This window comes from Nerophis lumbriciformis, linkage group LG12 (genome assembly GCF_033978685.3).
Source record: "Nerophis lumbriciformis linkage group LG12, RoL_Nlum_v2.1, whole genome shotgun sequence".
Classification (NCBI taxonomy): Eukaryota; Metazoa; Chordata; class Actinopteri; order Syngnathiformes; family Syngnathidae; genus Nerophis; species Nerophis lumbriciformis.
The window spans coordinates 12716342-12742479 of record NC_084559.2 but is presented as its reverse complement, the minus strand read 5'-3'; the positions used below and the strand labels follow the sequence as shown (position 1 = coordinate 12742479).

The 26138-nt window shown below is 39.3% G+C and overlaps 1 protein-coding gene across 4 annotated transcripts in view; it reads left to right on the top strand.

Annotated features, from left to right (window-relative positions):
• The window catches only part of LOC133623016 (transport and Golgi organization 2 homolog), a 73223-nt gene that overhangs the window by 34536 nt on the left and 12549 nt on the right, over positions 1-26138 (top strand). For all 4 annotated transcript variants that reach the window (XM_061985912.2, XM_061985914.2, XM_061985915.2 and 1 more), the window contains 2 exons: positions 2734-2853; positions 2942-3059. In XM_061985912.2, coding sequence (XP_061841896.1) covers positions 2734-2853; positions 2942-3059 — 238 coding nt within the window. The remainder of the gene's footprint in view (positions 1-2733; positions 2854-2941; positions 3060-26138) is intronic.

Sequence of the window (26138 nt, the reverse complement as noted above, 5' to 3'; positions counted from 1 at the left end):
AGTAATCAGAGCAAAGGGTGCATCGCTATTTTAAAGAAACTAGAATAGAAAACAGGTTTTCAGTTATTTCACCTTTTTTTGTTAAGTTCATAACTTCACATGTGTTCATTCATAGTTTTGATGCCTTCAGTGACAATCTACAATGTAACTAGTCATGAAAATAAAGAAAACGCATTGAATGAGAAGGTGTGTCCAAACTGGCTTCTTGGAAACACTCCAGACAAAGGTGGTGAGACCAAACAGGTTGTGTTTTCACCAGGCTTTGTTTGTCTCTTTTGTTAGCACCATAACTCAAAAAGTTATAGATGGATTGCATTGAAAACTTTAGGAAATGTTCGAAAAAACAATCCTTTACAACAGGGGTGCTCACACTTTTTCTGCAGGCGAGCTACTTTTCAATTGATCAAGTCGTGGGGATCTACCTCATTCATATATATAATTTATATTTACTTATTTATGAAATATATGTTTTTGTTAACAAGTTAAAGGTGTTTAAAGATAATGCAAGCATGTTTAACACATATAGTTAATATTGTTAACAAGTTAAAGGTGGTTAAAAATGATACAAGTATGTTTAACACAAATAGTTAATATTGTTAACAACTTAAAGGTGGTTAAAGATAATACAAGCATGTTTAACACATATAGTTAATATTGTTAACAACTTAAAGGTGTTTAAAGATAATACAAGCATGTTTAACACATATAGTTAATATTGTTAACAACTTAAAGGTGTTTAAAGATAATACAAGCATGTTTAACACATATAGTTAATATTGTTAACAAGTTAAAGGTGTTTAAAGATAATACAAGCATGTTTAACACATATAGTTAATATTGTTAACAACTTAAAGGTGTTTAAAGATAATACAAGCATGTTTAACACATATAGTTAATATTGTTAACAAGTTAAAGGTGGTTAAAGATAATACAAGCATGTTTAACACATATAGTTAATATTGTTAACAAGTTAAAGGTGTTTAAAGATAATACAGGCATGTTTAACACATATAGATTCCTTTCTTTCATGAAGACAAGAATATAAGTTGGTGTATTACCTGATTCTGATGACTTGCATTGATTGTAATCAGACAGTGGTGATGATAACGTCCGCATTTTCGAATGGAGGAGAAAAAAAGTCCTCCTTTCTGTCCAATACCACATGAAAGTGGTTGGTTTTTGGCATCTTATTTGCTTCCGTACTCCTTTGTATACACTTTACAAGAAATACATTGTCGGCAAACTCCGTAGCTTGCTAGCTTGTGCACGCCAGCTTTCTGAGACTCTTATTTTGGTAGCGCAGGCAGGATGAAGCAGAACTTTTATTGTGCAACTGTGCAGTCGGTCTTTGGAGTTTTGACGACAGGTACGGCGCCAGAGTCTGTTGAAATAAAGTGTTTCTCGCCTTCCAGTCGGTAATTTTAATGATCTGGCAGCAGCCAGCGTCATCTCAGGAGACCCTCGGGTGCCGTGAATGTCAATCAAGTGACGAAAGTGACGTCATAGTGAAGATTTATGATCGCTCATTTTTAGGACTATTTTTTTAATGCCTGGCTGGTGATCGACTGACACACCCTCCGAGATCGACCGGTAGATCGCGATCGACGTAATGAGCACCCCTGCTTTACGACTTCCCACACACAGACCTCGCACACCCGCTACACGCAGGGAATATTAGGAGATGTAGTTTACTTCCAGACCGGCCAATTCAAAAGTGCCAGCAAAAAACTACACTGACCGAGTTTTTATTTCATACCATATCACGAAACTGTAATGTAAATCTAAGAATACTTTCTAATGAGAACTCTGAAATATGACAGTTGCACAAATACTAGCAAATAGTGGTACCTACTACTAACCACTGGTCAGGAAAACTACAGGACTCTCACTTACGATTTGTCAGAGTTTGTTGGTGCCGAACCCCAAGATGCAGAGAAGGCGGAAGGCATTGTGCGAGAAAACATGATTTAATTAAACACTATGGCAAAAAAACAAACAAAAGGGTAACAACAAAAGGCGCGCACAAGGCGGAGAACAAACTTGGCTATGAACTAAAATAGCACAGAGGCTAACTGTGGACAAGAAACAAAAACACTTACTGTGACACGAAGGAACTAGGACATGAGCAGAGTGAAACAAAAGTAGACAGAGCTACAACGACAAGTATTAAGACAGGTAGTAATGACAATGACACATAGCTCCTACAATAATCCAGCAGTGACTGGAGGGTAGGGCAGGTATAAATAGCAGCTGGCTGATTGACACCAGGTGTGGCCAGGTGCCAATCAGCCACAGCTGAGGGGACACAGCACTCAGGGAGACAAACAGGAAACAGAACCAAAACAAGAGCGCTGACAGGAAATACTACACACACAGAGGAAAAACTAAAACACAACCAAACTGTCAGGGGAAAGCCTGACACGATTCTCTTCGAATGTTATACAACGCACATATCTTTCATTCTAAAAATGTAACTGGATATATTAAACCTCAGCATATTGGCTTGGCTACTAGTTGCTATACAGAATGAATAAAGCATAGTCATTGGTACCACAAAATAAATACATTAATTTTAGCGTAAGTAAGCCACACCCTGAGTCTAAGCTATTTGAATGGCATACAAAGGGCTGACATACTTAGTGTTGTTGCAGAGATGGTTATTAGTGGTCATTGTTGTTGTCAGACACATCGCACATCAATAAGGATTCTTACACTGCTATTCCAACAAATCAGGCCTGGACCTGGAACTCGGTAAAGAAGGAGGATCATGGCTGGGCATCAACAAGAGTGGCAAGTTGGCCGCAATCACAAACTATCTGGAAGGACGGCCCAACCCAGAGGCACATGGACGAGGTGGGATGGTTTTTTTCTCACATTGTTTTCAATATATACAATGTAATATATAACAATTCATTTAAACACCATCCTTACCATTGTACAGGTTTTATTGTGTCAAACTACCTCGTAGATAAGGAGCTGGACAGCTACTCTTACCTGAAGAAGATATCATCAGAAAGTCACTTGTACAATGGCTTCAACCTCCTCACAGCAGAGTTCAAGTGAGTATAAGATGCGTTTTTGGATTAATCATGTTTTTTGGGGTCTTTACCTATACATTGCATACATCATACAAAACATAATAGAAAAGTGTGCTCCTTTTATCGAGAGAAAGATAACCGGTTAGCAATAAAGACTTCAGTTGAGGTCCTTTTTAAAGGTCATTATCGCACAAAAACCTTGTACCGTATTTTCCGCACTATTAGCCGCACCTAAAAACCACAAATTTACTCAAAAGCTGACAGTGCGGCTTATAACCCGGTGCGCTTTATATATGGATTAATATTAAGATTCATTTTCATAAAGTTTCGGTCTCGCAACTACGGTAAACAGCCGCCATCTTTTTTCCCCGTAGAAGAGGAAGTGCTTCTTCTTCTACGCAAGCAACCGCCAAGGTAAGCACCCGCCCGCATAGAACAGGAAGCGCTTCTTCTTAAAGTTAAAGTTAAAGTTAAAGTACCAATGATTGTCACACACACACTAGGTGTGGCGAAATTATTCTCTGCATTTGACCCATCACCCTTGATCACCCCCTGGGAGGTGAGGGGAGCAGTGGGCAGCAGCGGTGGCTGCGCCCGGGAATCATTTTGGTGATTTAACCCCCAATTCCAACCCTTGATGCTGAGTGCCAAGCAGGGAGGTAATGGGTCCCATTTTTATAGTCTTTGGTATGACTCGGCCGGGATTTGAACTCCCAACCTACCGATCTCAGGACGGACACTCTAACCACTAGGCCACTGAGTAGGTACTGTAAGCAACCACCCGCCCCCATAGAAGAAGAAGAAGAAGCGCGCGGATATTACGTTTCATTTCCTTTGTGTGTTTACATCTGTAAAGACCACAAAATGGCTCCTACTAAGCGACAGGTTTCCGGTTCATGGAAAGACGCAATCTCTCCATCCGCACACGGACTACTATTTCACAGCAACTGCCTAAAGACTTTCAAGAAAAGCTGGCTACTTTCCGTGCATATTGTAAAAACAAGATAGCTGAAAAAAAGATCCGGCCAGAGAACATTATCAACATGGACGAGGTTCCACTGACTTTTGATATTCCTGTGAACCGCACTGTGGATACAACGGGAGCACGTACGGTGAATATTCGCACCACAGGGAATGAGAAGTCATCCTTCACTGTGGTTCTAGCTTGCCATGCTAATGGCCAGAAACTTCCACCCATGGTAATATTCAAAAGGAAGACCTTGCCAAAAGAGACCTTTCCAGCCGGCGTCATCATAAAAGCTAACTCGAAGGGATGGATGGATGAAGAAAAGATGAGCGAGTGGTTAAGGGAAGTTTACGCGAAGAGGCCGGGTGGCTTTTTTCACGCAGCTCCGTCCATGTTGATATACGACTCCATGCGCGCCCACATCACGCTGGTTTTTAATATATTATTAAAGTTTGACTGACCTATCTGACTGTTTTTTTGACATTCCTTTAGCGCAGTTAGATGCGGCTTATAACACGGGGCGGCTTATAGGTGGACAAAGTTTTGAAATATGCCGTTCATTGAAGGCGCGGCTTATAACCCAGGGCGCCTTATGGTGCGGAAAATACGGTACATCAGCTATAAAATAACTTATTTTTGACATTCTAACATAGAAGAAAGAAGATAGCTTGTATTTTTTAAATGTGGAATCTAATTTAATGAGCTATGCATGAGTGTAGTATGGGCTCTGCTTCAACCTGTTCACACTTACTTTTTAATTGACCATGTCTAACTTGTCGGACCCATCTTTAATTTGTCAGTGATGCCATTTAAAGCAGATACCAGTAATGATAACTTTTTCTGACAAGAGAATGTTCTGTTCTTTTCAGAAGGATGGTAACTTTACATTAGCTGATGCAATCTTACAAATCCACCTTACCAAGGTCCAAACTGAGAAAGAGTCGGAAACAGTCGGCTAATCATCTAATGAGAAACGATTCAACTTTTTGTCATTAAAATAAATGAAAATACCATTTTGAACAAAATATAAGACACAGATTTCCCAAGGAAATAATCTGAAAGACCGTTCATCTCATATTTAGGCGTGTGTGCGGCTCTCAACTAGGGATGTCCCGATCCAGGTTTTTGCACTTCCGATCCGATACCGATATTGTTTTTGCACTTCCGATCCGATACTGATACTGACCGATACCGATACTGACCGATACCGATACTGACCGATAATGGCCTATCCGAGCATGTATTAAAGTTTAAAGTTATTTAGCCTACTTAGTTGTCAGAATCATGTTGAAAAGGGTTTTAGTACTCTTGATAACAACTAGCCAGCTGAATTAGAGGAGTTTGAATAATACACAATGGTTGGTAACAAGAAACTGACCTGTTTATTCAAGGATAAACACAAAATAGACAAAATGATACATGACAAACAGAAATGGCATCATTGAAACTAGGGCTGGGCGATATGGCCTTTTTTTAATATTGCGATATTTTAAGGCCATATTGCGATACACGATATATATCTCGATATTTTGCCTTAGCCTTGAATGAACACTTGATGCATATAATCACAGCAGTATGATGATTCTATGTGTTTTGATTGATTGATTGAGACTTTTATTAGTAGGTTGCACAGTGAAGTACATATTCCGTACAATTGACCACTAAATGGTAACACCCCAATAAGTTTTTCAACTTGTTTAAGTCGGGGTCCACTTAAATTGATTAATGATACAGATATATACTATCAGATATATACTATCATCATAATACAGTCATCACACAAGATAATCACATTGAATTATTGACATTATTTATAATCCAGGGTGTGGAGGGGGGCGCCGGATGTAAGTGTCAAAAAGACAGCCAAAAGAGTTTGATATGAGAATAAATCTAAAGTTAAAATATAGGGTAGAAATGCACCAATTTGCAGGAAATGTAGTCTTGATTTTCAACATTTTCATTCAAGGCTTGCATGTCTACATTAAAACATTCTTCTTCATACTGCATTAATATATGCTACTTTTAAACTTTAATGCAGAGAAGGAAATCACAACTAAAAAAATCACTAATTTGTTAATACGGTGTTGATCTGGAAATGTTTGCCTCGGCATTTTGATGGTGTGGACGTGTGGCACCGAATGGAGATAAGCGTCTCGACAGACGTTACAATATTTGAACAATAATGACGAAAACTGTTTTCTCTGTCGTGTCCGTGTGTTGAAAATTGTTATGCGCTTATTTTTTTATTTGATTTTGTGCGTGGCATATAATTGCTATGCGCAGAGGACGTTTAAACAGTGCGCAATTGCACAAGCGCGGCGCACCTTAGAGAGAACGTTGGTCACACGGCTGCGCTAGCATCACAGCTAACGTTAGCCATGCTGCTACCTCTCTGCTCGGGGAGGACGTATACGTATATGACGTATGACGTGACAGTATGTGACGTATGACGTGACAGTATGTGACGTGTGTAAGAAAGTGCGCTTGCTGTCTGTGAGAGGGAGACACAGAAAAGAGTGAGAATAGCCTGTCGTGTAATGCCAGCAGCTAAAAGCAACTGCGTGATAATCCACAGACCTGTGGATGTGTTGAAGGTGTGCTGGAAAATGCGGAACGGAAATTAGGGAGCAGCGGAAAAGTGGTATGTACTATTTAAATAGGTGCGTTGGAAAACACGGAGCGGAGCTTTTTTTTTTAACTGGATCTGGATCTGCATTTTCCCATGCCTTGCCGATACGCATTTTTTTGCAAATATCGGCGGCCGATCCGATCCAAATATCGGATCGGGACATCCCTACTCTCAACCACACGCATTAGAAGAGAGACAGTGCTGATGATGCATTTTTTCTTTTATATTTGGAATCTTTGCACGTTTCTTGCTGTAAGTCTATGTCTTTGGTCGGTGTGGCGTTCACGACTAAGAGCAGTGGTGCTCACTAAAAGTAAATTTTTGCAGCTTTTTGTGAAATACGAGCTGTTAACCATACCAAAATATAAAATAGGGGTGAAAAAATACATAATTAACCCAGATGAAATTAACCTAGAAAAGATGAGTTATATTTTTATTAGGGCTGTGAATCTTTGGGTGTCCCACGATTCGATTCAATATCGATTCTTGGGGTCACGATTCGATTCTAAATCGATTTTTTTTTTTTTTCGATTCAAAGCGATTCTCGATTCAAAAACGATATTTTCCCGATTCAAAAGGATTCTCTATTCATTCAATACATAGGATTTCAGCAGGATCTACCCCAGTCTGCTGACATGCAAGCAGAGTAGTAGATTTTTGGAAAAAGCTTTTATAATTGTAAAGGACAATGTTTTATCAACTGATTGCAATAATGTAAATTTGTTTTAACTATTAAATGAACCAAAAATATGACTTATTTTATCTTTGTGAAAATATTGGACACAGTGTGTTGTCAAGCTTATGAGATGCGATGCAAGTGTAAGCCACTGTGACATTATTGTTATTTTTTTGTTATTTTTATAAATGTCTAATGATAATGTCAATGAGGGATTTTTAATCACTGCTATGTTGAAATTGTTACTAATATTGATACTGTTGTTGATAATATTCATTTTTGTTTCACTACTTTTGGATTGTTCTGTGTCGTGTTTGTGTCTCCTCTCAATTGCTCTGTTTATTGCACTTCTGAGTGTTGCTGGGTCGGGTTTGCTTTTGGAATTGGATTGCATTGTTATGGTTTTGCTGTGTATTGTTTTGTTGGAATGATTAATTTAAAAAAAATAAAATAAAAAAATAAAAAATAAAATGGAAAAATAAATAAATAAATAACATTTAAAAAATCCATCCATCCATCCATCCATCTTCTTCCGCTTATCCGAGGTCGGGTCGCGGGGGCAGCAGCTTAAGCAGGGAAGCCCAGACTTCCCTCTCCCCAGCCACTTCGTCCAGCTCCTCCCGGGTGATCCCGAGGCGTTCCCAGGCCAGCCGGGAGAGATAGTCTTCCCAGCGTGTCCTGGGTCTTCCCCGTGGCCTCCTACCGGTCGGACGTGCCCGAAACACCTTCCTAGGGAGGCGTTCGGGTGGCATCCTGACCAGATGCCCGAACCACCTCATCTGGCTCCTCTCGATGTGGAGGAGCAGCGGCTTTACTTTGAGCTCCCCCCGGATGACAGAGCTTCTCACCCTATCTCTAAGGGAGAGCCCCGCCACTCGGCGGAGGAAACTCATTTTGGCCGCTTGTACCCGTGATCTTGTCCTTTCGGTCATGACCCAAAGCTCATGACCATAGGTGAGGATGGGAACGTAGATCGACCGGTAAATCGAGAGCTTTGCCTTCCGGCTCAGCTCCTTCTTCACCACAACGGATCGATACAGCGTCCGCATTACTGAAGATGCCGCACCGATCCGCCTGTCGATCTCACGATCCACTCTTCCCCCACTCGTGAACAAGACTCCGAGGTACTTGAACTCCTCCACTTGGGGCAAGATCTCCTCCCCAACCCGGAGATGGCACTACACCCTTTTCCGGGAGAGAACCATGGACTCGGAGTTGGAGGTGCTGATTCCCATCCCAGTCGCTTCACACTCGGCTGCGAACAGATCCAGTGAGAGCTGAAGATCTTGGCCAGAGGAAGCCATCAGGACCACATCATCTGCAAATAGCAGAGACCTAATCCTGCAGCCACCAAACCAGATCCCCTCAACGCCTTGACTGCGTCTAGAAATTCTGTCCATAAAAGTTATGAACAGAATCGGTGACAAAAGGCAGCCTTGGCGTAGTCCAACCCTCACTGGAAACGTGTCCGACTTACTGCCGGCAATGCGGACCAAGCTCTGACACTGATTATACAGGGAGCGAACTGCCACAATAAGACAGTCCGTTACCCCATACTCTCTGAGCACTCCCCACAGGACTTCCCGGGGTACACGGTCGAATGCCTTCTCCAAGTCCACAAAGCACATGTAGACTGGTTGGGCAAACTCCCATGCACCCTCAAGGACCCTGCCGAGAGTATAGAGCTGGTCCACAGTTCCACGACCAGGACGAAAACCACACTGTTCCTCCTGAATCCGAGGTTCGACTATCCGGCGTAGCCTCCTCTCCAGTACACCTGAATAGACCTTACCGGGAAGGCTGAGGAGTGTGATCCCACGATAGTTGGAACACACCCTCCGGTTCCCCTTCTTAAAGAGAGGAACCACCACCCCGGTCTGCCAATCCAGAGGTACCGCCCCCGATGTCCACGCGATGTTGCAGAGTTTAAAAAATCGATTTTTAAAAAAATGAGAATCGATACTGAATCGTGAGAATCGCATTTCGAATTTGAATCGATTTTTTTCCCACACCCCTAATTTTTATATATATTTTTTTGCTTGTAAGGAACAAAACAGTCTGCCAATGGAACAAGTCAAAATTGTCTTGGTATGATTTCTTGAAATTAGACAATATATTTAAGCCTTAAAAATTTAGCAATTAAAACTTATCATTAGCCATACTTACTAGTATTGTGAAGTTGTGTGTCTTTATAACAAACTTGTGGTGCTCAAAAGTAGTATTTTTTCTCTTGGAAGAGCTATTGCCTAAAAACAACATCTTATGTCTCAATGAAAAATTACTATTCTGGGGGCTTGTAACTTGTATTAAGTTTGTTTAAATATTTTGACTAGAAATTAGCAATATACTGTATACTTGGTGAGATTGTGAGTTTTTCCAGTGTTTTGTAACATAATAATTAATGGAAGCGGCCAAGTCATGTCCTTACATTTGTACATTGTAGTTTTGAAAATGCCTATGTGAATGCTCCCAAATAATTATAATCTTTGTACGTAGCCTTTGCAAAGAGGCGTTATGGTGCAAATTTTAAGTTGATTCAATGAAGGTGAATCATAAATAGGGGTGTAACGGTACGTGTATTTGTATTGAACCGTTTCGTAACGGGGGTTTCGGTTCGGTTCGGAGGTGTACCGAACGAGTTTCCACACGGACATATTAAGTAGCGTAACGCACGTTGTGTAAACAATGCACACCGAGGCACAACACACGCCATGCTAGCAGCTAACGGGCTACGATAGACTGACCATACGTCCTCTTTTCACCGGACATGTCCTCTTTTGCGGAGCTGTCAGGGCGGAGTTTCTTAAATGCCTCAAATGTCCGGCATTTTGAGTTAGGGTTGCGTGTATTTTCAATGTACGTTCAGGGTTAAGAAGGGGTTAAAAACAAAACAAACAGCAGCATTGGTGAGGGAGGGGCAGAGACAGAGAGAGAGAGAGAGAGAGAGTTATGATAAACGTGCATGCGTCGCCAGGCTCTGCTTTTTGTCCATAGATTTATCACATTTAATTTTTTATTACCGGTATCTATAGCAGGGGTATCAAAAGTGTGCCCCGGAGGCCATTTGCGGCCCACGGCTAATGTTTTAAAGGCCCATGGCACATTCTAAAAATACTATTAAAACAAACAAAAACATAACAAAAGTGAAATAAAAAAGCTTAAAGGTGAAATGTAATTTAGAAAAAGTTGCAATGTTGACTAATAAAACAAAGCTGGTTTTTTTTCTTTCAAACTGTCATTGCTCAAAACATAATATTGAATCAAAATCAATGTTATTATAAATTATTGACCTATCCAAGGTTCCCATTACTTCACATCAAATATTCCACTTAGAAAAATATTTTTGGTGGAAGATTTTGCAAATTTGGTAAATAAATAACCCAAAAATGTATATTTTGTTGTTTTCTTGCTGTACCGAAAATGAACCGAACCGTGACCTCTAAACCGAGGTACGTACCGAACGGTAGAAAATGGAAGGATGGATAAACAAAATGATTGAACTGATATTGAAACTGATAACCGAGACTGTATAGTAAAAGTGTGGAAAATGTGTATCAATATAGAGACAGACAGTATAGTTGGAGATGTGATTCATAACAATGTTAGTTTTAAGACACTCCTTGTTTTTTTCCTATCTTTAAAAAGTGTCTGGTCTCCCTCATTGAGATACACAGTCTTCATTTACAACCCTTTAGGCGCAGCTGTTCAGTCTGGCGATGACTAATCAAAAGCTTGGGGTTGATTGTCTTGCTTGTTAAGCCAATACGGCCTTGATTAGTATTTTTTTTCTCTCCCATGTCCTACATGCAAATGATTTATTCACTGACAGCCCTTGCTTTTCCTGAACACTGAGGCTGGCCTCAGGGGAGTTAATGCCATGTATTCCATACATATTTTGGATCTTATCTGCGCTCTGCTCCGCTTGGTGTGCTGAAGGCATAACCAACATCTCATCTCACTTTGCACTCTGACTTTTAAGTGAATACCCAGACCGGAGTGATTTGAAATGAATATCTCTTTGGCGATCTCTGGAGTAAAGACTGAATGTTGAATACATTTACAAGTAAACACAATATATTAAAGAACTCCAAAGAGCAATCATATAACCTCATACTCAGAGACCTGTAGAATTTTGTGTTTATTGGAAAAACTGTGATGATTTAGATCAGAGGTGCTCATTACGTCGATCGCGATCTACCGGTCGATCTCGGAGGGTGTGTCAGTCGATCACCAGCCAGGCATTAAAAAAATAGTCCTAAAAATGAGCGATCATAAATCTTCACTATGACGTCACTTGATTGACATTCACGGCACCCGAGGGTCTTCGGAGATGACGCTGACTCCTGCCAGCTCATTAAAATTACCGACTGGAAGGCGAGAAACACTTTATTTCAACAGACTCTGGCGCCGTACCTGTCGTCAAAACTCCAAAGACCGACTGCACAGTTGCACAATAAAAGCTCTGCTTCATCCTGCCTGCGATACCAAAATAAGAGTCTCAGAAAGCTGGCGTGCACAAGCTAGCAAGCTACGGAGTTTGCAGACAATGTATTTCTTGTAAAGTGTATACAAAGGAGTACAGAAGCTGGACAAATAAGATGCCAAAAACCAACCACTTTCATGTGGTATTGGACAGAAAGGAGGACTTTTTTTCTCCTCCATTCGAAAATGCGGAAGTTATCATCACCACTGTCTGATTCCTATCAATGCAAGTCATCAGAATCAGGTAATACACCAACTTATATTCTTGTCTTCATGAAAGAAAGGAATCTATATGTGTTAAACATGCTTGTATTATCTTTAACCACCTTTAACTTGTTAACAATATTAACTATATGTGTTAAACATGCTTGTATTATCTTTAACCACCTTTAACTTATTAACAAAATTAACTATATGTGTTAAACATGCTTGTATTATCTTTAACCACCTTTTAAGTTGTTAACAATATTAACTATATGTGTTAAACATGCTTGTATTATCTTTAACCACCTTTTAAGTTGTTAACAATATTAACTATATGTGTTAAACATGCTTGTTTTATCTTTAACCACCTTTAAGTTGTTAACAATATTAACTATTTGTGTTAAACATGCTTGTATTATTTTTAACCACCTTTAACTTGTTAACAATATTAACTATATGTGTTAAACATGCTTGCATTATCTTTAAACACCTTTAACTTGTTAACAATATTAACTATATGTATTAAACATACTTGTATTATCATTAAACACCTTTAATGTATTAACAATATTAACTATATGTGTTAAACATGCTTGCATTATCATTAAACACCTTTAACTTGTTAACAAAACATACATTTCATAAATAAGTAAATATAAATTATATATATGAATGAGGTAGATCCCCACAACTTGATCAATTGAAAAGTAGCTCGCCTGCAGAAAAAGTGTGAGCACCCCTGATTTAGATATTTTCACATTCTAGCCTATCAAAGATAAATTTGTGCTAAAAGAACAATAAATAGTAGAGAACACGGGAGCCCAAGAATTACTCAAAAAATCTTAATAATGTTTACTTTCAGTTTATCTTACCATCAGCAGGGCCTACAAGCTCATTTCTTTGAAGTAAGTTGTTTGTATATTTTTATTAATGTTGTTTAGGAACTTTATTGTTGTTGTACAACTATGTCTTCTTTTATTTTTAGGTAGGAGTATCATTATTGTTATTTATTGAGCAAAAATTATGTTTTCAGCTGATCATAACCTTGCTCGTCGTTTTATGAGAACTATAAAACTAACAAAATATGTTAGTTTTCAAAAGAGTTATTTTAACATATATGTGAATGTTCACTAGGGATGTCCCGATCCGATATTTGGATCGGATCGGCTGCCGATATTTGCCAAAAATTGCGTATCGGCAAGGCATGGGAAAATGCCGATCCAGATCCAGTTTTAAAAAAAAAAACTCCGGTCCGTGTTTTCCAAAGCACCTATTTAAATAATACATTCCACTTTTCTGCTGCTCTCTTCCGTTCCGCATTTTCCAGCACACCTTCAACACATCCACAAGTCTGTGAATTCTCACGCAGTTTCTTTTAGCTGCTGGCATTACACGACAGGCTCTTCTCACTCTTTCCTGTGTCTCCCTCTCACAGACAGCAAGCGCACCTTCTTACACACGTCACATACTGTCACGTCATACATCACATACTGTCACGTCATACGTCACATACGTATACGTCCTCCCCGAGCCGAGAGGTAGCAGCATGGCTAACGTAAGCTGTGATGCTAGCGCAGCCATGCGACCAACGTTCTCTCTAAGGTGCGCGCCTGTGCAATTGCAAACTGCTCAAGCGTCCACTGCGCATAGCAATTATATGTCACGCACAAAATCAAATAAAAAAATAAGCGCATAACAATTTTCGACACACGGACACGACAGAGAAAACAGTTTTCGTCATCATTGTTCAAATATTGTGACGTCTGTCGAGACGCTTATCTCCATTCAGTGCCACACGTCCACACCATCAAAATGCCGAGGCAAAAATTTCCAGATCAACACCGTATGAAAAAAATAGTGATTTTTTTTAGTTGTGATTTCCTTCTCTGCATGAAAGTTTAAAAGTAGCATATATTAATGCAGTATGAAGAAGAATGTTTTAATGTAGACATGCAAGCCTTGAAAGAACATTTTGAAAATCAAGACTACATTTCCTGCAAATGGGTGCATTTCTACCCTATATTTTAACTTTAGATTTATTCTCATATCAAACTCTTTTGGCTGTCTTTTTGACACTTACATCCGGCGCCCCCCTCCACACCCTGGATTATAAATAATGTAAATAATTCAATGTGATTATCTTGTGTGATGACTGAATTATGATGATAGTATATATCTGATAGTATATATCTGTATCATGAATCAATGGACCTCGACTTAAACAAGTTGAAAAACTTATTCGGGTGTTACCATTTAGTGGTTAATTGTACGGAATATGTACTTCACTGTGCAACCTACTAATAAAAGTCTCAATCAATCAATCAAAACACAGAATCATCATACTGCTGTGATTATATGCATCACGTGTTCATTCAAGGCTAAGGCAAAATATTGAGATATACAGGTAAAAGCCAGTAAATTAGAATATTTTGAAAAACTTGATTTATTTCAGTAATTGCATTCAAAAGGTGTAACTTGTACATTATATTTATTCATTGCACACAGACTGATGCATTCAAATGTTTATTTCATTTAATTTTGATGATTTGAAGTGGCAACAAATGAAAATCCAAAATTCCGTGTGTCACAAAATTAGAATATTATTTAAGGCTAATACAAAAAAGGGATTTTTAGAAATGTTGGCCAACTGAAAAGTATGAAAATGAAAAATATGAGCATGTACAATACTCAATACTTGGTTGGAGCTCCTTTTGCCTCAATTACTGCGTTAATGCGGCGTGGCATGGAGTCGATGAGTTTCTGGCACTGCTCAGGTGTTATGAGAGCCCAGGTTGCTCTGATAGTGGCCTTCAACTCTTCTGCGTTTTTGGGTCTGGCATTCTGCATCTTCCTTTTCACAATACCCCACAGATTTTCTATGGGGCTAAGGTCAGGGGAGTTGGCGGGCCAATTTAGAACAGAAATACCATGGTCCGTAAACCAGGCACGGGTAGATTTTGCGCTGTGTGCAGGCGCCAAGTCCTGTTGGAACTTGAAATCTCCATCTCCATAGAGCAGGTCAGCAGCAGGAAGCATGAAGTGCTCTAAAACTTGCTGGTAGACGGCTGCGTTGACCCTGGATCTCGGGAAACAGAGTGGACCGACACCAGCAGATGACATGGCACCCCAAACCATCACCCAACCATGCAAATTTTGCATTTCCTTTGGAAATCGAGGTCCCAGAGTCTGGAGGAAGACAGGAGAGGCACAGGATCCACGTTGCCTGAAGTCTAGTGTAAAGTTTCCACCATCAGTGATGGTTTGGGGTGCCATGTCATCTGCTGGTGTCGGTCCACTCTGTTTCCTGAGATCCAGGGTCAACGCAGCCGTCTACCAGCAAGTTTTAGAGCGCTTCATGCTTCCTGCTGCTGACCTGCTCTATGGAGATGGAGATTTCAAGTTCCAACAGGACTTGGCGCCTGCACACAGCGCAAAATCTACCCGTGCCTGGTTTACGGACCATGGTATTTCTGTTCTAAATTGGCCCGCCAACTCCCCTGACCTTATCCCCATAGAAAATCTGTGGGCTATTGTGAAAAGGAAGATGCAGAATGCCAGACCCAAAAACGCAGAAGAGTTGAAGGCCACTATCAGAGCAACCTGGGCTCTCATAACACCTGAGCAGTGCCAGAAACTCATCGACTCCATGCCACGCCGCATTAACGCAGTAATTGAGGCAAAAGGAGCTCCAACCAAGTATTGAGTATTGTACATGCTCATATTTTTCATTTTCATACTTTTCAGTTGGCCAACATTTCTAAAAATCCCTTTTTTGTATTAGCCTTAAGTAATATTCTAATTTTGTGACACACGGAATTTTGGATTTTCATTTGTTGCCACTTCAAATCATCAAAATTAAATGAAATAAACATTTGAATGCATCAGTCTGTGTGCAATGAATAAATATAATGTACAAGTTACACCTTTTGAATGCAATTACTGAAATAAATCAAGTTTTTCAAAATATTCTAATTTACTGGCTTTTACCTGTATATCGTGTATCGCAATATAGTCTTAAAATATCGCAATATTAAAAAAAGGCCATATCGCCCAGCCCTAGTTCAATGATGCCATTTCTGTTTGTCATGTATAATTTTGTCTATTTTGTGTTTATCCTTGAATAAACAGGTCAGTTTCTTGTTACCAACCATTGTGTATTATTCAAACTCCCCTAATTCAGCTGGCTCGTTGTTATCAAGAGTACTAAAACCCTTTTCAACATGATTCTGACAACTAAGTAGGCTAAATAACTTTAAACTTTAATACATGCTCGGATAGGCCAGTATCGGTATCGGTCAGTATCGGTATTGGATCGGAAATGCAAAAACAATATCGGTATCGGATCGGAAGTGCAAAAACCTGGATCGGGACATCCCTAATGTTCACATAAGATTGTGAATAGGTAAAGGATTGTGGCTGATCGGCAAAAATAAAAAGTGCCGTTTTCCTTTAACGTAAAAGAATCGTGTGCTGTCAAAACAAATTGCGTGATTCTTTTGTGTATATAGGTGAAAAATGCAATTTTGTGTGTGATTAACACGTTGACTTTGACTGCTCTAAAATAAATATTTTCCCCTTCATTCTTGTCTTACCTTATACACACACCATAATAATACTCCTATGTTGAAGCACAGTACAATCCATTAAGCGGTGCGACTTCATAGGAACATATAAAATGTTGGTGTTGTTTACTTGAGTCATATTGCAGTCTGCACGTATCTCTTATATGTGACTGTCATCATATTGCAGTCTACACGTATCTCTTATGTGTTACTGCCATCTACCGGTCACACTTATCATTTCACCATGTACCAAATAAAATAGCTTCGAGGTCGGTAAGCACAACCGAAATGATTTCGTACATTAGGCGCACTGTCGAGTTTTGAGAAAAATAAAGGATTTTAAGTGCGCCTTATAGTCCGAAAAATACGGTAATTGTCAGGTTGCGACAGGTGTGGGTCGATACCTAGGGAAATTATTGGGGAAATACTAGAAAATAAACTAGTAACAAAATAACATACAAAATACAGGGGGGGTAACAAGACAGGATAAATAAATAAAAAATGCATATGTAGCATTAACTTCAATACGGAAAAAGCGGTAGAAAATGGATGGATGGATGGATGGATGGATCACATAGATTCTGTGGCTCCAAGTGGGTTTTTTATTTGATGGAAACAGGCCAAAATGGCTGTTTTGATGCAAAAGGTTGCAGACCCCTGGTCCGAACATTCAATGGCAGCTAATGTTAGCTATCCAAATCACTATCATTAGCTGACAACACAAAAAGCACTGCATTATATGTTATGCACAGGCGTAGTTAGGTCATTACGTGCTGAAAAGGATACAATGATTTAATGCTTCAAATACATTGGAAAGTTAGCGCCTTCAACACTGCAAAAAGTCAGTGTTCAAAAACAAGAAAAAAAATACAAAAATGAGAGGTATTTTATTTGAACTAAGCAAAATTATCTGCCAATAGAACAAGAAAATTCGGCTTTTCAAGACTTTCCAAAACAAGTAAAATTAAAGCTGCAAGCAGCATTGGTCGGGCCCGCGTATTTGGCAGGTGCTAGTCCTAAGTGTCCCAATACTTTTGTCTACTTGTAGTCTGAAGTGTCCCAAGACTTTTGTCTAGTGTACCTACCTTGTCTGCATTGTGTGGGAATGTTGGTGCTTCCTGCTTTTGAGCAGCCATCTTAAAAAAACAGCAGCGCAGCAGCATCAGCGCAGCGGGTCTTTGAAGGGTCATAAAATCAAAACCGGAGCAGGTATTAAAAAGCTGTTCTATACTTTTATACACAAGGGTTCAATCTCTCTCCTGTGTTAGTTTGAAGCCTAAACGACAAACGCGCTCAGAGGAGATAGATTTTGAAGGAAGGTGACCGGTTTTTACAAAAATGTTGTTTTGAAGGGGGAATAGTAAACTTCCTGTTGATTTTTGCTGGGGGTTGTCAATTTATGAACTGTAGGTCTAAGTGAGACCTACATTGAGGTTTTTGTTTCATGTCTCTCCGACCTTCCCAGTGGGAGTTACAGGCAGTTTTGTCATTGTTTTCTTCCGAGGAGCAGTTTTTTCTCCGTTTTATTAAAAAATTGCTCTAGAGCGCAATTTTTAAATTTGGGGTTAGGTTTTTTTATTAGATCGCAATTTCTGCTGGTCCTGATGTGTGCGTTCAGTTCGGTGAGTTTTGAAGCATGTTAAGGGGGTCAAATTACAGCTCAAAGAGGCAAAAGTGACTGTTTTTAGTACATTTTTGTCTTGAAGGAGGAATTGCCAACTTCCTGTTGATTTTTGCCCGAGGAAATTAATTAATGAAAAGTAGGGCTAAGTGAGCCCTACATAGAGGTTTTTGTTTCATGTCTCTACAACATTCGTACTGGGAGTTATAAGCAGTTTTCTTTCTAGGGGGCGCTAGAGCGCAATTTTGAGTTTTGGGATTCGGTTTTTTTATTAAAAGACAATTTTCGCAGGTCCTGATGTGTGGGTCAAATATGGTGAGTTTTGAAGCATGTTAAGTGGGTCAAATTAGTGCTCAAAGAGGCGGCGGAATAATAATAAAACCTTAGAAAAACAATAGGTCCTTATGTCCCATTGCAAAAGGACTCCCGTTGGGATTCCTTTTACAATGGGCCATGCGGGCCCTAATTAGCTAACCTCAATGAACCCCAAAATACCTTAAAATAAGTATATTCTCACTAATAACAAGTGCACTTTTCTTGGTAGAAAAAAAAGAGACCTTTTTGCTCAATATGTTGAAAAATATTCTTAGATTAAGTAAATGCTAGTGCCATTATCTTGACATAATGATATGCGCTCGGCATTACATTTCTTGAAACCAGCAAACTTATACTAAAAACTAGTTTATTGTTCTTAATGGAAAGGCAACAAGGCAAGCGCTTGTTACTCTCGGGGTCTCCTAGCCGCTCAGGCAAATCATATTGTCTAAAAATGCATTTTTCCATGGGTAACATGACATCATCACGCCAAGTGCGTGCTCTTTCAGTCAATTAGTGCGCATATATACAGCCCGACTCTCGGGCAAATTTTTTTTTATTGTAATTTTGAAGAATTTATCTGAATGTGCATGAACTATTTCTGTTAAAAATTGTTTGAAATGTTAAATGTTTAAATATTAACTGTCAGTTTACTGTACTGTGCCAACCGTACTACTATATGAGTACGTGTTTTCTATTGTTTCATTGAAAATGAAACCGCAAAGTCAATTTGGCTGTCATCTGTTTTAATTATGAGACACAATTGTGTCAAAGTCATGTTTTTCTTTTTTATGCTAGAAGTAAGAAATTATTACTTTAAAAAAAGTAGTTTTACACTTGTGAGTGTTGATGACACAGCTTTGCAACAGTTGATATTCTAGTTTCAAGCATGTTTTACTCAATATAGGTCATCAAATCTCAGCAACAAGCTGTAATAATTTAGGGCCAAAACCCTTAAAACAAGTAAAACACTCTAACATAAAATCTGCTTAGTGAGAAGAATTATCTTATCAGACAGAAAATAAGCAAATAGCAACCTTATTTGAGATATTTCATCTTACTTAAATTTCAGTTTTTGCAGTGTATGCATCCGCATAAAGGTTACAAACCGCCCTTTTAAAAAAAACAGTATTGGTCGAATGTGATTAGAAAACAATATCTTGCTAGTCAAAAAGTGTAATTTTTTTTTTACCAGATACTTAAACATTATTGATTGATTGAATTGTTTATTTCAAACCTGCACAGTACAACAACACACACTTCTTTTTTTTTAACATTTTGACAAGACGAGACAAAACACACACACACGCACACACACACACACACACACACACACACACACACACACACACACACACACACACACACACACACTCAGGCCTAAACACTCTCTGACCATACACCTCTCTCCCATCGCTCTGTGCTGAGGGCATCACTCTCTTTCCTCCTCGTACTTCTTCAGTACTTCTTTTTTAAACAATCTTTTAAATGTAATCATGTTAGAACAGGTTTTTAACTTGTCCCCTAAGTTGTTCCACAGACTGACTCCACGCACTGAAATGCACATTGATTTTAAAGTTGTTCTAAATTTAGGCAAATATAATTTGTTGTTTCCTCTTAGACTGTAACTATGGTGAGCATCTCTATCCTGGAATAGGTTTTGTATATTGGATGGTAGAGAGTTTTGGGATGCCCTAAACATAATTTGAGCAGTTTTAAAATTGATCACATCGTGCAGTTTAAGTTGCTTTAACTCCATGAATAGTGGATTTGAATGATGTAAGTAGTGAACATTGGACACAATCCTAATGGCCTTTTTCTGCAGAGTGACTAAAGGCTGTAGATGAGATTTATAACAATTTCCCCAGACTTCAACACAATAGTTTAGATATGACATAATAAATGAATGATACAATAAAAGCAGAGCATTGATGTTCAATAAATGACATGATCTCCTCATCATTCCAACACATTTAGCAACTTTTGTCCTCAGGTAATTTACAGGTAAAAGCCAGTAAATTAGAATATTTTGAAAAACTTGATTTATTTCAGTAATTGCATTCAAAAGGTGTAACTTGTACATTATATTTATTCATTGCACACAGACTGATGCATTCAAATGTTTATTTCATTTAATTTTGATGATTTGAAGTGGCAACAAATGAAAATCCCAAATTCCGTGTGTCACAAAATTAGAATATTACTTAAGGCTAATACAAAAAAGGGATTTTTAGAAATGTTGGCCAACTGAAAAGTATGAAAATGAAAAATATGAGCATGTACAATACTCAATACTTGGTTGGAGCTCCTTTTGCCTCAATTACTGCGTTAATGCGGCGTGGCATGGAGTCGATGAGTTTCTGGCACTGCTCAGGTGTTATGAGAGCCCAGGTTGCTCTGATAGTGGCCTTCAACTCTTCTGCGTTTTTGGGTCTGGCATTCTGCATCTTCCTTTTCACAATACCCCACAGATTTTCTATGGGGCTAAGGTCAGGGGAGTTGGCGGGCCAATTTAGAACAGAAATACCATGGTCCGTAAACCAGGCACGGGTAGATTTTGCGCTGTGTGCAGGCGCCAAGTCCTGTTGGAACTTGAAATCTCCATCTCCATAGAGCAGGTCAGCAGCAGGAAGCATGAAGTGCTCTAAAACTTGCTGGTAGACGGCTGCGTTGACCCTGGATCTGAGGAAACCGAGTGGACCGACACCAGCAGATGACATGGCACCCCAAACCATCACCCAACCATGCAAATTTTGCATTTCCTTTGGAAATCGAGGTCCCAGAGTCTGGAGGAAGACAGGAGAGGCACAGGATCCACGTTGCCTGAAGTCTAGTGTAAAGTTTCCACAATCAGTGATGGTTTGGGGTGCCATGTCATCTGCTGGTGTCGGTCCACTCTGTTTCCTGAGATCCAGGGTCAACGCAGCCGTCTACCAGCAAGTTTTAGGGCACTTCATGCTTCCTGCTGCTGACCTGCTCTATGGAGATGGAGATTTCAAGTTCCAACAGGACTTGGCGCCTGCACACAGCGCAAAATCTACCCCTGCCTGGTTTACGGACCATGGTATTTCTGTTCTAAATTGGCCCGCCAACTCCCCTGACCTTAGCCCCATAGAAAATCTGTGGGGTATTGTGAAAAGGAAGATGCAGAATGCCAGACCCAAAAGCGCAGAAGAGTTGAAGGCCACTATCAGAGCAACCTGGGCTCTCATAACACCTGAGCAGTGCCAGAAACTCATCGACTCCATGCCACGCCGCATTAACGCAGTAATTGAGGCAAAAGGAGCTCCAACCAAGTATTGAGTATTGTACATGCTCATATTTTTCATTTTCATACTTTTCAGTTGGCCAACATTTCTAAAAATCCCTTTTTTGTATTAGCCTTAAGTAATATTCTAATTTTGTGACACACGGAATTTTGGATTTTCATTTGTTGCCACTTCAAATCATCAAAATTAAATGAAATAAACATTTGAATGCATCAGTCTGTGTGCAATGAATAAATATAATGTACAAGTTACACCTTTTGAATGCAATTACTGAAATAAATCAAGTTTTTCAAAATATTCTAATTTACTGGCTTTTACCTGTATATGAGGCTTCCATGATATATTTTCATCTATTACCACTCCTAAGAATGAATTTTGTTGAACATATTCTATTGGTGTATCATCAATAACAATCCTGATGGGTATTTCACTTTTGCGATTGCTAAAGAGCATGATTTTGGTCTTCTTTAAATTGAGAGACAATTTGTTGGTATTAAACCAAGTTTTTAACTTGATCATCTCCTCAGTTACAGAGGCCAGAAGTTGCTTTACGTCGTCACCTGCACATGTAATGGTTGTGTCGTCAGCAAAGAGGATGAACTTCAGCAGTGTTGATATTTTACATATTTCATTGATATACATTATAAATAGTGTGGGTCCCAGTATCGACCCCTGGGGGACTCCACAGGTTATGTTCATGAGTGTAGATTGATGTTGGTCGATCTGAACAATCTGCTGTCTCTCATTCAAGTAGCTCTTCAGCCATTTCCCTGCCACTCCCCTTATGCCATAGTTTTCCAGTTTGTTTACCAAAATCTGGTGGTCAATGGTATCGAAAGCCTTTTGCAGGTCAATAAAAATTCCTAAAACAAATTTGTTTTTCTCGATACCATTAGTAATGTTCTCTATTAGATCACTTAAAGCTAATGAAGTTGACCTATTTTGTCAGAACCCATATTGACAATCAGATGATAATGTGTGTTTTTCAATGAAGCCACGAAGTCTATTATCAAATAATTTTTCCAATATTTTTGACAACTGTGGCAGAAGGGAGACGGGCCGGTAATTTGTGAAGTGGTGTGTTTGTCTCCAGATTTGAAGATGGGGATGACTTTTGAGAGTTTCATTTGTGAAGGAAATTGTCCAAGTTGAAAAGATAAATTGCAGATGTATGTGAATGGTTTGATGATTTCTCCCGCTACATTCCGGACCGTCCTCATGTCGAGGTCATAAATGTCACGTGATGTTTATTGTTTATTGATGTGTAGGTGATCTTAAAAAAAATGTGTAAATGTAAAAAAAAAAAAAAAAAAAGGTTTAAACCCCACCTACATGATTACCGTTTAGTGGTACTGTAAATCATCCAACCATAGTTAGAAAAAAAAAATAAGAGCTGGCCATTAGGAAACTGCTCTGCTGCTTTAGTCGGGAGGACTCTTCATTAGCGTGTCCCTGCCAGCATGCAGATGACTTCCCTCACAGATATAAAAAAGACCGTTTTTTTCCCCCCGTCGCTGTGGCTTGGACCCCCTGCTGTTCATTCACCGAAGCTTAAAATCCGTACCTCCCTCGTGCTCAAAGGGACTTCAAATGTAGAAAAGTCTTACTCTTGGTTTCATAAGCAGTAGCTTTTTTTTTTTTTTTTTTTTTTTTTCTCTCAATCAACACCCATTTAAAATGAATGTCCAGATTAGCGTCAGCTAAATCAACACGTATTGATTTAGAGAAAGATCACAGTAGCTGCCAGACAATATGTTCCCTTTAACTCACGACAATGTATACAGATCTAACAAGCTAATTAAATAGTTTTAGGCAGCCAAGCCAGCTGTAATTTATTGAGTCCCACTAGAATAGTATTCATGCAATGCACTTCACTTCAAAGGCATACATTATTGTGACATTTTAACCGCTCCCACAAATTAAGTAGCATTTTTTATTTGTTTTCCAAGACAATTTTATAAATACTGTTGCGTCTGACCAGTCTTCCTCTCAGGGAATTAAAGTCACAGGTCAATCCCAAGTTCTTTAGATGATATACAGGTAAAAGCCAGTAAATTAGAATATTTTGAAAAACTTGATTTATTTCAGTAATTGCATTCAAAAGGTGTAACTTGTACATTATATTTATTCATTGCACACAGACTGATGCATTCAAATGTTTATTTCATTTAATTTTGATGATTTGAAGTGGCAACAAATGAAAATCCAAAATTCCGTGTGTCACAAAATTAGAATATTACTTAAGGCTAATACAAAAAAGGGATTTTTAGAAATGTTGGCCAACTGAAAAGTATGAAAATGAAAAATATGAGCATGTACAATACTCAATACTTGGTTGGAGCTCCTTTTGCCTCAATTACTGCGTTAATGCGGCGTGGCATGGAGTCGATGAGTTTCTGGCACTGCTCAGGTGTTATGAGAGCCCAGGTTGCTCTGATAGTGGCCTTCAACTCTTCTGCGTTTTTGGGTCTGGCATTCTGCATCTTCCTTTTCACAATACCCCACAGATTTTCTATGGGGCTAAGGTCAGGGGAGTTGGCGGGCCAATTTAGAACAGAAATACCATGGTCCGTAAACCAGGTACGGGTAGATTTTGCGCTGTGTGCAGGCGCCAAGTCCTGTTGGAACTTGAAATCTCCATCTCCATAGAGCAGGTCAGCAGCAGGAAGCATGAAGTGCTCTAAAACTTGCTGGTAGACGGCTGCGTTGACCCTGGATCTCAGGAAACAGAGTGGACCGACACCAGCAGATGACATGGCACCCCAAACCATCACTGATGGTGGAAACTTTACACTAGACTTCAGGCAACGTGGATCCTGTGCCTCTCCTGTCTTCCTCCAGACTCTGGGACCTCGATTTCCAAAGGAAATGCAAAATTTGCATGGTTGGGTGATGGTTTGGGGTGCCATGTCATCTGCTGGTGTCGGTCCACTCTGTTTCCTGAGATCCAGGGTCAACGCAGCCGTCTACCAGCAAGTTTTAGAGCACTTCATGCTTCCTGCTGCTGACCTGCTCTATGGAGATGGAGATTTCAAGTTCCAACAGGACTTGGCGCCTGCACACAGCGCAAAATCTACCCGTGCCTGGTTTACGGACCATGGTATTTCTGTTCTAAATTGGCCCGCCAACTCCCCTGACCTTAGCCCCATAGAAAATCTGTGGGGTATTGTGAAAAGGAAGATGCAGAATGCCAGACCCAAAAACGCAGAAGAGTTGAAGGCCACTATCAGAGCAACCTGGGCTCTCATAACACCTGAGCAGTGCCTGAAACTCATCGACTCCATGCCACGCCGCATTAACGCAGTAATTGAGGCAAAAGGAGCTCCAACCAAGTATTGAGTATTGTACATGCTCATATTTTTCATTTTCATACTTTTCAGTTGGCCAACATTTCTAAAAATCCCTTTTTTGTATTAGCCTTAAGTAATATTCTAATTTTGTGACACACAGAATTTTGGATTTTCATTTGTTGCCACTTCAAATCATCAAAATTAAATGAAATAAACATTTGAATGCATCAGTCTGTGTGCAATGAATAAATATAATGTACAAGTTACACCTTTTGAATGCAATTACTGAAATAAATCAAGTTTTTCAAAATATTCTAATTTACTGGCTTTTACCTGTATATGCTGAGTAAGAAGGACCATCAAGACAGAATAGGAATATTATCAAGTGTTACTAAAGCTTTAGGAGACCAGTCCACACAAATGCGGTCATACCGGCATCTCAAATTGGTCTAACATTCAAACGGGAAGAGACAACTTCTTGAATACGAAAACAGCCCCCACCCTGTCCAGAAAGAAACACAGCCTCATTGTTCTAATACAGATAAGGTAAAAAGGGAGTACTCCAACTCCCACATTCCTACCCTTCAAGGTAAAGCACACAGTTTACTTGCGGACATAAGATACAATCAAAAAGAGTCCACATGGGCATGACTATGAATAAAGAAAGAACTCTTAAACATAAATGCATTCTCCACAATACCTTAACAAACTATTCATGATTTTGTTAGTAATCATGACAAAAGGTCAAACAAAGACCAAATCGTACGAAAACAAGCGATTTTTCTAATAAAAAAATTACATGAATTTAATTAATCTGTTACAGACACCCAAAAAATGTCGACATAAACACATTTTATTGACAATACTTAAGAGTTGTACATGCAAACAACAATAGAACGTACATAAGAAGTATGAATTAAATGGAGAAATTAACTTTACTTTTCTCTTATATTGAAGACTCTTGTTGGCGAAAGAAGGGCCACATTGAGACCACCTTTGTGGGGTTTTTTTTAGTTTGAGTGTTTAGTACCTTCTTTATCAAAGTGATAACACTCGCTACTTTCATTGGCCCCCATGGTGGCCTT